The sequence below is a fragment of the Podarcis tiliguerta genome, assembly GCF_965153285.1.
Source record: "Podarcis tiliguerta genome assembly, chromosome: 10".
Lineage (NCBI taxonomy): Eukaryota > Metazoa > Chordata > Lepidosauria > Squamata > Lacertidae > Podarcis > Podarcis tiliguerta.
Window position 1 is genome coordinate 49109847 of NC_139543.1, and position 12554 is coordinate 49122400.

General features: G+C 44.0%; 1 protein-coding gene across 1 annotated transcript; it reads right to left on the minus strand.

Moving 5' to 3' along the window:
- Positions 1–7066: 7066 nt before the first annotated feature.
- ASCL4 (achaete-scute family bHLH transcription factor 4) lies at positions 7067–8886 on the minus strand. The gene has a single exon (XM_083401136.1). It carries the CDS (start codon positions 7986–7988, stop codon positions 7422–7424), a length of 567 nt encoding a protein of 188 aa, XP_083257262.1. The 5' UTR covers positions 7989–8886; the 3' UTR covers positions 7067–7421.
- Between the last annotated feature and the right edge of the window lie 3668 nt (positions 8887–12554).

The window sequence follows — 12554 nt, forward strand, 5'->3', positions numbered from 1 at the left end:
TCACCAGCAGTAATGATAAACCTCTTTGAAGTGGACTCTCTGCCCCTAAAAGCCCATTGTGAATTGAGACACTTTCCCACACATCACAAAAGAATGCAGGACTTCTCACTTCCTGTCCGGTGGGAGAGACAGAGCCTGCTTTGGCCTCCAATACCTTTGGCAAGCTCAAGGCAGGACTCAGGGAATGGGTCGGCCTCGGTTCTGCAAGGGTCTTTGCAGAGGTACACTCAGGGTAGACCTTAAGAGACAGAAGTCCAACGACACTTTCAGCAGAAGGGCTCCTAAACACTGCAGAGTTGGATCCCAGTTGCCATAGTGGCCCAAAGGAATAGAGGGCAACCAGTGGTAGCCCAGAACTTGTGGTTGCCAGGAATGCAAAGAGAGAAGGGGCATGTTGCGAAAGCATGCGGTCTGCAGGAGCGTTCGTTGAATAGCTGGAGGCTGGTTCTCAGTTCATGGAATTTCAAACGGATGTAATTATCACTTGGATGAGGTTCAGGTCTTAGAGGAGCTGCCAGGTCTTTCATGAGAGAATGTATCCCTCCCATGGAGAAAAGGTAGAAGAAAGGGAAGAAGAAAAGAATGGATGGGTTTGGTTTTCCCCTTTGGGTGTCATCTCAAGGTTCTGTCTGAAACAAGGTACCTCCTGCACTATTCAATATGGAGGTGCAAAGTGGAAATGGAACAAACAGTTGCCATGCAGAGTTCAGGGTTTCAGCCATCTTCCAGACTACTCAATTTCATTACTCCCTCCCTCTTGGTTCTCCATGCCATCAATCGGCATTACAGGTCTACTGAACATGCTCAGTCTTCATTGAGCTCCCCTACCCCCAAAGTTTGCTCATAGTTCTGCAAGCTTTGGTACTCCCCCAAAACCTGCTGATACTCCCTCTTTCATGTGAGTGATGCTTTCTTGCCTACTGGCACTTGGGGAATTGAGACCACATACATATATGATAGATAGATAGATAGATAGATAGATAGATAGATAGATAGATAGATAGATAGATAGACAGATAGAGGGGTTTCTTCATAGCAGTATTCTTTTGTCTTCTAGTTGTGGGGGGGAATGAAGTTAGTGTAAAAAAAAATATCTGGCAAACAATTTTTTGGGGAGCAGATCTGTCTCACATGAAAAAGATTCTTCAAGCCTTATTTCAGATTTCCAGGGACAGACGTTCTGTGTGGATACAAAAAGGAATTCCTTTTGAAGCTTACCCTGCTCATTCCCAAATTCTAAATAGATATTGAGTGACTAATTACTTTTAAGTGCTTTATTACGGCTCCTTCTGTTTTTCTTTGGCCGTTTACTGACACTGAGTAATGCAACTTGAAAGGAACCTAGTCTAGTTATTCCTGAGGGGGAAGTCAACTTTATAAGCTATTAGGGGTTTCAAAACAATCTCATGGCTCGGATTATACATCTTTAAAATAGTGATAGTATCAAAGTGCTGGTTGATTTGTAATTTAATGGGGATTTATTTTTATTTTTTACCCATGTTTGATAGATAAAGTGTGCAGAAAGCTGATAAAATTCTTGAGCATGTGTCTAAGAATATATGTGAAGTATTTTTATGGTAACCAGTAATCACGCCACATGGAGAAAACATCTCCTGGTCTGTTTTTATTAAAACATTAATTCCAAGAGTGACAAGTTGGATCACTATCTTTCAAAGTTTGGTAATGATATGCTCTGCAGACTTTGAAGAAAACCTTTGTCTAGACAAAAGACATCTTAAGAAAGATTTCAAAATGTACAGTTTATTTGAAACCTCTGCTGACTTCGTTGCATTTATGGCTGCAATTATCTGTATTTGGGAGATCTTTAGGGGCCAATATACTGTGCTTTCTCAGGGTTTTGGCATTTGAACTGCAAGAAAGCAGATCAAATTGAAAAAAATGCAATCTACCAAAAGTTAGTCTTAACCTTGGCTTAACACGCCATACATTTAAAGCGCATTTCCCCTCTCACAAAGAATTGTGGGAACTGTAGTTTACTGTTCAGAGCTTTAATTCCAAGCACACTCAACAAACTACAGTTCCCAATATTCTTTGAGAGACAAAATGTGCTTTATGGTATGAATGCAGCCATGGCCCCATTGAAAGTAACAGAAGCTCATACTCCTGTTTACTCTGAATCTAGCACACCCTCACTGTGTTCCCACATGAGATAAGCCACAATCCAAATCTATCTTTTATCTAGCCTGTTGCTTGTTATGTGTTTTGACGTATTTCCCCCCCAAACCAGCTTTGATCTGAATTAGGGAGAGTGGGGGCCAGAGAGATAGCTCTGAACTTGGAGACGGAGAATGGGCTTTGGATTCCCCCTCCCCACCACTCCAAGGCCCCTGCTCTGACATTGCAACATTGGTGGGGCAGAATAAGGGGGGGGGGGAAGGTTTGGATCCATAGTCTTCTCAGACCCCCAGCATGCCTCCACACCAAGCACTGACACCAGCCCAGGGGCTAGTGCAGTTTCTTCCAATGTATTATTATTTAAAATAATTTATTTGGTTTTTTAATGGAGAGGTTGAAGAAGCGCAATAGTGCTAGTCCACCCACACACCTGTCCTACGGGTGACAGCCCTGCTGGGGTTGGACGAAGCAGTTCCCTCCTTCCAGATTTAGGTCTGCAGCCTAAGAAACGATGCTCAGGCTGGCCCACCCACAACACCTCTTTAGTCTGGCTTTTGACACTTGAGATGTATATTTTAGGACCTCCCCCCCTTATTCCTATGACAGTAAGTTGTTTTAAGGGACACGGGTGGCGCTGTGGGTAAAAGCCTCAGCACCTAGGGCTTGCTGATCGAAAGGTCGGCGGTTCGAATCCCCGCAGTGGGGTGCGCTCCCGTTGTTCGGTCCCAGCGCCTGCCAACCTAGCAGTTCGAAAGCACTCCCGGGTGCAAGTAGATAAATAGGGACCGCTTACTAGCGGGAAGGTAAACGGCATTTCCGTGTGCGGCTCTGGCTCGCTAGAGCAGCGATGTCACGCTGGCCACGTGACCCAGAAGTGTCTCCAGACAGCGCTGGCCCCCGGCCTCTTGAGTGAGATGGGCGCACAACCCTAGAGTCTGTCAAGACTGGCCCGTACGGGCAGGGGTACCTTTACCTTTACCTTTAAGTTGTTTTAAACTGTCTTTAATGTTGTGCTTTAATAGATGTAACCCACACTAGGACTCTAGGGTGAAAGGCGGGTAAATTGTAATAATAATCATAAGGCGTTAAAAGTAACCATGATGAATGATGTAGCCAGGATTATTTCCTATAGCCATCTTCAAGAGTAGGGCTGGGGAATCCTAGCCCTGGGGCCAAATGCCTCTCTCTCTGGCTCCCAGAATTCTCTCCATGCCTCCTCTGCATACCCTCTCCCTAAACCACATCCCTCACCAACTCTGCTTTGATCCCTCATTGTGGGTCCTTGAATTCTGATATTGCCTGGATGGAGGACAGAGGAGTGTAAGAGTGCTGTACAAAGCAGTGACGTAGCGTGGGTTGTCAGCACCCGGGGCAAGGCAAGTAATTTGCACCCCCTAACCCGGGGCAAGGCAAGTAATTCCCCCCCCCCCCGCTGCACTGTCCCTCTCCCAGATAGTCCCTCGCTCTCGCTCCGCACCACACCGCACCGCACGCCTGGCACCCTCCCCTCCACAGTGGGCGGCGACCCGGCGGCTCGGATCGGAATCGCACAGCCAGCACTGCAGTGAGAGAGAGTGAGTGAGCCAGGTAGGGGCAGAGAGCTGCGAGTGTGCCCCCCCCCCAGATGTTGCGCCCGGTGCGGCCGCCCCCCCCTGCACCCCCCACGCTACGCCACTGGTACAAAGGCAACATTTACATTCATTGTCCCACCCACTGGGTCCCCAGAAGGCTGCCCAGAAAGGAGGCAGCCGCAAAAGGGGCTCTTTTCAAGAACTTCCACTACCATGATGCTTAGTAGTTTGCTTCTTCCAGTGACTCTGTTGCTGCTGCTGCTGCTGCTGCTGCTGCTGCTGCTGCTGCTACTACTACAGCTAATAACGAAGATAATTATACTTGTCTAAGGCTTTTCATCTTTATGGCACTTAGCTACCAATTTTGCCTCAGAACGTTCCTGTTGTGCTTCTGAATGTAAATGTCCATTAGTCATAGGCGATGAAAGGCAGCTTCAGCACGGCTGTTTAAGTGTAAAATGTGATTTGCGCCACACACACAACCTCACTCCCAGGTAGTCCATGTTAATCCAGGATAAACACCACCCTTAGCATTGTTCACAAAATTGTGGGTGTGACTTGGAATCCTCACTTTAGATATAATGCAACAAAACAGTGGTAGAAACCCACTCTTGAGCTACACTGCTTACGGATACAAGAGGGCACAGTGAGGTAATTTTAGGGCTTATCCACACTGTTTGCCCCACTGCTTTCCCCTGGGGAAACCTGCAATTTAGCACTGAATTGGAGCAAACAGCAGTCAAGTTTCCCATGGATTGTCTTTGTTCTGAACGGTTTTCTGGGGAGAAGAAGTGGGGCAAAGGCAAAACTGCTTGGATCTGTGCTTTCTAAGCACAAGCGGAAGTGTGGACGAACCCTTAGACTCTGGACATAATGGTTTTAGGGAGCCCCTTCCCAGTGATGGCTGGCACCTATTGGAACTGGTAGGGCAGAAGACAGGAAGACCAACACTAGGTGGAGCTGGAGCTAATGACAGGCAGATCCAACTAAGGCCGATTACACACTACTCTGGCTCCAGTGCACTCCCATGGTGGCATTTGAAGCGTTTCTCCTCAAACTAGCTTCCATCCAATTAAAAAGTGGAGATGTACGCATTTCAGACATCAGGTGACAACTTCATTCAATAGAAAGGCATAGGGAAACAAATTGGGTAGTGTGTGTACAGCTCAGTAAAACGCGACTTGAAATGCAGCAGGAGGAAGCGACCTCACTGAGCTTTAAGCCACTAACATGTCCATGCCCTAAATCTAGTTTTGTTCCCATCCTCCTCTTTGCTGAGTTGGACAGAGAGCACCACTGAGGCTGCACACAAACCATACAGTTTGCTCTGTCTCAGCTTCTGCCAACCCAGCAGTTCAGAAGCACACCAGTGCAAGTAGATAAATAGGTACCGCTGCGGCAGGAAGGTAAACAGCGTTTCCGTGCGCTCTGGCTTCTGTCATGGTGTCCCATTGCACCAGAGGCGGTTTAGTCATGTTGGCCACATGACCTAGAAAGCTGTCTGTGGACAAACACCGGCTCCCTCGGCCTGAAAAGCGAGATGAGTGCTGCAGCCCCCAAGTCGCCTTTGACTGGACTTAGCCGTCCAGGGGCTTTTTACCAATTATTATTATTATTATTATTTTACAGTTAAAGCACATTTAAAATACAGTATGATTGCATCTTAGTTGCGCAATTTCAACAAAACTTGGTTGAAGGCAGGCTGGTTGAAATTGTGCAAACTAAATCCAAGGCAAGGTAGAGATCTTAAAAGCTCTTTTTGCACCTGGTTTGCTTGGGGTTACCTGGCAAGAGCTTTTAAATTCTCTCTACCTTGCTTGAGGGCAAGGCCTGCTCAGTGCACCGGCTCTGGGATGCAAACCATAGTGCACTGTAACACAACAACCGGTAAACTGGGGTTTGTTCTTGCACTCCAGGATGACTGGCTTGATCATGGTTTGCGGTTCTGGGTTGCATAGCAAGTGATAATCACAGATTGGTGATGTGGATGGAACAACAAAGTATAGCTGGTGCTGAAAGGTAAATAATCTGAGCACACCATGAAAGGAGAGAGCAGGAGGTGGCATTAGAGAGGGCATGAGCCCATGGTAGATTCTCAGTTATCTAAGTCATGACTTTGAAGGGCCAAAACATTAAATCTAAACTTCAGCCATAGCATGTTTAGGCTTTATATTTAGCAAGTATTTCTAATCTTTAAAATGCCCAAATTTTCATGCAGAAGATGTGGGATTTTTCCTGTAGAATTCCACTGGTGAAATTTTAATTATGCAGAATAATTATTTATTCAAATTCACTTTGTGACCCTGCCCCATAGAACAACTCCCATTAGTTAATCACATACAAGTTGCTTGGTTTTTTAGACTTCTGATCACCTATTTATTTTGGATATCATCCACCAACAAACCACACCAAATAGAGTGTTTTTTTCTTCCTGTTTTCCTTCTCTCACTCTTACATGCTAGCATGTTGGCATATTTCACAGTGGCTAACCTACATTTTGGGGGGCCCTGAAACTTGAACTGCCCTGGGGGACCTCTTCACAACCAGCAATGAGGTCTGTTATTTGCTTCAGTAGGGTTGTTCCACAACAGACCACCACATTAAAAGAACAAAACTATTACATCTCAGATTTTGATTAAAATTGGTGCTCTGGATTATCTCACATGTCAAAGTCATTGGTGTGAATAAGATTTTTTTAAGCAACTAAAGCCACTTCTGGGGCCCCTCTGGGATTAGGGCCCCTGAAGCTTAATTAGTTTCATAGTAGATCTACCCCAATATTTGACACACATGCACATGGAATCCGTCTCACAGTAACTGATGTTATGTGCTCCTATTTTCCCGAGGCACCGCAGCAGAAGCAAAATATATCATGTTTCTAAATTAGAATTATCTATAATGAAATAATAGCTAAACGTATGTTAATGATAAAATGTTCACTGGTTCTAAAGGTACTTTGGGTTGGTTGTTAACTGACTTATTACTTAAATAAGTGTCTGTAAGGATGACATCATTACTATTATGATGACATTCATTGAAATCACAGCCTGACGAAACATAATGGAATTTCTGTTCTCATTTTCCAGCCTCTAAACACCTTGGATGAAAATGCCCCAATGTGAGTGGGATTGAATGTGTTTCAATGCCATTCTAACCAATGGAACAAGTATATCACAATGAATTTAAGTTCCACTGAAATAATTAAATTTGTGACTTTAGTCCCATGGATTTCAATGAGGCTCAAGCTCAACTAACTTTCTCTGGATCAGGGTCAATATGTTCACTTGTATTTAGGAAAAAATGCCCTACTAATTATTTATCATATATGAATACCCACATATAGATAGCTTGAAACCAACTCTTTCACTTGGTTTTATTGTTCCCTTTGGCTGACAGACAGAACAAAGGTCACAGAAAGTGAGGAATATTTCAGATTTCAAAAAACAAGGTCAGTTATTATTTCCCTCTCTGCTCTCTCACACACAGTTGTTAATAGCATAAATAAGAAAACATTGGGAACAAAAAGGAAACATTAGGAAGAATACAGATTTTTTTTCTCCCTATGGCCAAAAACTGACCAGAACAAGTAATGAAGATACCTTTTTCATCCCTTTGCTGGGGACTAGTTTTGTCCTTTGAAAAATAATGTAGCTCTTTAATAATAATAGTTAAAAGGCAGGCTTGAAGAAGGTGTCCATTTCTGAAGATGTTTTCTTAACTGCAGACTTCTTCAAATTCGCTATAGGGCGATGAAGCTAATGAAGTTTTCGATTCTCCATCACTGTTGCATTCCCTTCTTAAGCTAAGATCAGAAGCACCAGCGGCCTCCGCAGCTGGGACTGCTATTTTAGGAATTGTCCCTAAAGGCTGATGGTCCAGCAAGTTCTGGAGGTGTTTGATATAAGTGATGGCAGCTCTCAAAGTCTCCACCTTGCTGAGACGCTTGTCAGCAAACTCCTTGGGCAGGTGGTCTCGGAGGCGCGTGTAGCCCTCATTCACACAACGAACCCGCTGCCTCTCCCTCTCGTTCCTCTTTCGAATGAAGGCAGGCTCAAAAGAGTAGTCATAGACTCCTACGTACCCAGAAAAGGGCAAGTAAGAGAACCTTCCTGAATATCCACCGTAGGCTTGGTGGTCCCAGTATGCTGGGTCAAAATGGAAAGGAACACCAAATGGTTCTCGGAGTGGTAACCCATGAGGGTTGGGGTGGCCGTTTCCGAGGGATGCTGGCCCTGAGAATGAGATCCTGTTCAGTAGCCCCTCGTCGCTATTACTTCCCATTTTGAAGTGATGCTGTGCCAACGTCCAACACGGGCTCTACGGAGTTAATCCATTGATGGACCAGATATATCTTTGTGGTGGTCAGAGCAGTAGTATACGCCCAAGGTTTCTTTTGTAGCAGCAGTAACGATTCCAGAAAGCCGCTGTTGTGTCTGGATATCAGCTCTGCTCCTGGATCTGTTATTATAGAGGTAGGATGGCTTCTAATTTATAAGCAGGCTTCTAGGACCATCACTCCACACGTTAAACCCAGGTTTTCCTCTGATCTTCATATTTCAAAAGATAATGAGAGGGTTCCTGTGTTCCTTTTCTCCTAGCTTGGATGTGTGACTATAGAGGCAAAGCCAAACATAAATAATCTTCCAGGCTGTAAACACCCCTCATGTATTGTAATCCATAGTGCCCTTTGATATTACCCGTCTCCAAAACGATGGGTAACTTGAAAAGTTTACAGGCAGCTGCCAAGTGTTGCCAGAGCTCCTCCTTCTCAAGAAGCAAGGATCTCCTGTCTGCTGAAAAATTAGCCAAGGGCTTTCGATACCAAAAATCCAAAGGGGATAAGGTCAGCCTTTCTGGCTTCCGCTGTTCTAAAGAAACTGAAGAAGCTTATAGAAAAGTTTGCAAACTTATACCATTATCTGACTACTTTGGGAAGAAGAGTGGGGGGTAGTAGGATTCGGAGATATAGAAAATCAAGGGAAAGAGTGCTCCCTTGTGGTTGAAAGCTGTCAGGTGAAGCATGTGCTTTGCAAACACCAAAGGGGCTGTGAACACAATCTGGTTTACTCTACATCCAATGCATGCTTACCACTGGTTTGTGAAGCTGTGAACACACAGTGTTAACCATAATCCACATCTTTGCTGCAATTTCTTGAGAAATGCTGCATTTTGATGCGTTTCTCCCCAAACCAGCTTCAACCCAATTTGAAAACACAAGCCATATGAAGACACCCACGCCACCTCTCCATCCGCTGGTGTGGACAGACAGGTGAGTTGAAAACACATCCCTCTGGATGGATGTGTACAACACATCATGCAAAAGTTTGAAACACAGCAGAGGGAAATTACCTCGCTGCATTTTAAGGCGATAATGTGTACAAAGTCAGGGGTTGTTTTGTATTCTGGTGTGTTTGTGCAACAGCTACAAAGGAAATATGGAAGCACAGTGGGTGGTTATGGGGTTATGGGAAGTCCAGGAGGAGGACATGAGCACAAAAGCACTCTCCCACTCGTGATCCCCAGTTACTGGTATTTAAAGGTTTACAGCTCTGATACTGTAGAGAGTATACCCATACACAGTCTAGTAGTAGCTGCTGGTTAATAGTGCAAATAACTTAAGCTGGAGTTGGGCCATGTTCTCCAGACCTTTCAGCCGGTAGTCAATTGCCAGAATTACATTTACAGAATTTCATTATCGTAGTGTAAACTCTTTCTCTAGATATTAGACGCCCTACTTCAGTATACACTGTACACTCACCTGCTACTCCTGAGCTGAATTCTAGCCCACGATCAAGATGATTACATTTTCCATTAAAAAACGGTTTATAAATGTTTGCAAGAAAATTAATGTAAGCATAAAGGTGTCATCTTGTGAGATTAGAGAAAATGATATGGTGTTCTTCTTTTTGCAAGCGGTACAAAGAAAATAGTCTTGAAAAGGTTTGTGGAGCGCTCTATCACCCCCAAGAAATGAAAGTAATTACTTTGGAGTGTAAAATGCCCCATTGGGCATGTCATCTCTTGCTTATGAAGCGGGGTGGGGGAGAGCAAGAACCGACTGTTCAGGCTGTAATATAGAAAAAGAAAACCCACAAGCAATTTCATTGTGCCAGATATTAATCTGAACAAGACTTGTCCTGTTTCAGAATAGGCAATACTTACCAAGGACTAACTTCTCTCTGAAGTTAGCAGGCACATTTCTGAGCAAATATGCGTTGCGTTGCATTGCATTGTATCTTGGCCCCCACATTCTTCTGTGTTCCTAATACCCTAGTTTCCTTTTTGGATGAAATCCTAGCTGTGCTTAACAAAATATGATGAGAGAGGGAGGGCGAGGAACTTCCCTTGCTTTATTTTAGTAGAGCTGGGTTTCACAATTCAACTCCTTTCATATATATATATGATGTCATGGCTCAGTAGCGGCAGAGCACATGATTTGCGTGCAGAGGGTCCCAGTTCAGTCCCCAGCATCTCCAGGTAGCGATGGGACAGATTCCTGCCTGAATCCCCAGACACAGAGATGTTGCCATCCAGTGCAGACATCTCAGTACTGAGCCAGCATAAGGCTGCTGCCTCTGTTCCTAATCCTAGTAAATTCTTAGCAGTGGAATCCTTTCACACAGCAATATAAATCATAATTAACTTCATCAAGTCACACCTGGAAAGAAGAGTAAATGGTTATTTAGTTGTTAACTAAAGTGGTTAAAGATAGGAAAGCTGCATTATACTGCAACAAACCATTGAGGGAAGTAACATTTGATTCCTACTGTGCCTGAGCATTATTTAGCTGAGCAAATTCACATTCCATACCAGGTAATTATGAGCTTTGGCAACAAAAATTCATTAACAGGGAAGGATCAAAGTATGTTGTTGGGAGCTCCCAAGTGTAAATTTTCGGATTTCCCTCCCTACTTTGATTGTAAATCTTGCATTTATTTTGTTGTTATATTTATCTTTTGCATGTTTTTTAAAAGAACCTTAATCAGGCTTTACGCACACAAAAATACACATGTTCAGGCCAACTTTCTGGAAGTTTTGAATTATACTGTACTGAGTAGATCGTTTTCCTCATGGGAGAATCCAGGCTGCCCCTTTATTGATATTATGACAACACTTTGAGAATTGCTGCCGTTATAGGGAAAATTAAGATGCCAACATCAGGCATCCCAGCTGCCAGCTTCCGATCATGCCATGGAAACCCCATGTGATGGTAGAGATCTGCACAGTAAACCAGGGTACATATTGCAGGTGCCACATGGCAGAGCAGTCAATGGAGCATGCAAATACTGCTCCAAATGGCTACCGCAAGGCATAGACCAGAGCTAGCTTGGGTCATTTACAGCACAGTGCTAACCCTGTTTACTCAGAATATTGAATTCAATGTGGCTCGCTTCCAAGTAAATGGGGTTAGGATTGCAGCCATAGAGATTTCCGATTTAGAAAACAGACTCCCCAAACTCATTTGAGTAAGGGGTTGATGTATTCCTCGAGGCAAATGCAGAGAGCATGAGATGCTCCTGCATTAATTAAAGAATTGTCAATTTGTTGTTTATTGGGCTTGTTTATATACTTTTGTAATTTTTGTGTATATATATTTTCTTTATTACTTTGTTCCCCACTCTGGGACTGAAAATATTAAATGAAAAGCAGGCTATCAACACTCCAGATTCAACCATCCCTATTCATATTATGACTTTGTTTGCTGTGTAGTGTTTTAACTCTGTATTCATTTGAGGAAAACTTTGTCATATCTATGAAGAAACCAGTGGAGGTGACTGAGAACAGGACCATCTCTGGAATGTGTAGGTTCATGAACATTTTCAAAGCATGATGATGCACTATAGGGAACTGATAGGTTGGGACCAAATAATCTGTTGAGTTCTGAAAATGTTTTGCTCTTTTTCCTGTGTTTCCTGTTATAAGAGCAAAAGGTAGAGGTGCAGACAGCCGAACGCCTACAAGTTTCTTCCTGCAGTGACATTCTCCTCTGGCACTTCCTTTCAATACTGCAGTGGCCGCAAATTTATCAGATTACAAAAGCACACGCCACCACATTTTGAGGGATTTGCTGTTATGGTCTGGGAGAAATTTGTGGATTGATTTAAGTAGCATTTGCAACTTGCATGCATGTGTTGTCAACTGGTAGTACAGTAGGTGATTGTGTGGGTAGCTTACAGTTCATACAACACCACCATGACGGCTGATTGCAAGAAATAACATGGCATACTTTTCTAAGGATAGTCTGTGAATAACAATTTAGTCACTATCTTTTGAGTTGGTGTTTTAAATTTTGGCAGCTTTCTGGCTCTAAAGAACGGAGCTGGGGAAATACGATACTGAAACAGAATCTATGATGCTCCACCAATGTCATCTTTGTTTGAAATGTACAGGAACCTATAACAGCCTCTGTGAACTGAATAATATATTTCTTTTCTTCTTAGTACTTGAGAGACAATGGATGACAAAATCACCAGAAACAAAAGGTAGCCTTTTAAGGTCAAAATACACATTTGATGTTAACGTAGCCCTGAGCATAAAGCTTGAAAAATTATCCTGCATTGCTTGTTCCAGCAGACTCCATCCAAGCTACCTTGGGCCTGGGAATTCCCTGCTCTGATCCAGCAGGTAAGCAATAGGAATCCGTCTCCATGCTTCCTGCAACAGACCACCAATGGCAGATTACCTCCTGGGGGAAATAACAGCTTGGAAGTGGGGAGCATTAGGCAGCACGAGGGTGGACCACCAGGCACGCGTATTACTAGCCGTCCCTGCTCCCCCACCCCGCTCGCTCGCCCCCGCCCAATCGCGGCAGGAATGGAGAGCACGAGAGAGAGAGAGAAGCACTGC

Coding starts and splice junctions, on each gene's coding strand:
- ASCL4 (XM_083401136.1), bottom strand. CDS start 7,988: ATGGGAAGTAATAGCGACGAGGGGCTACTGAACAGGATCTCATTCTCA.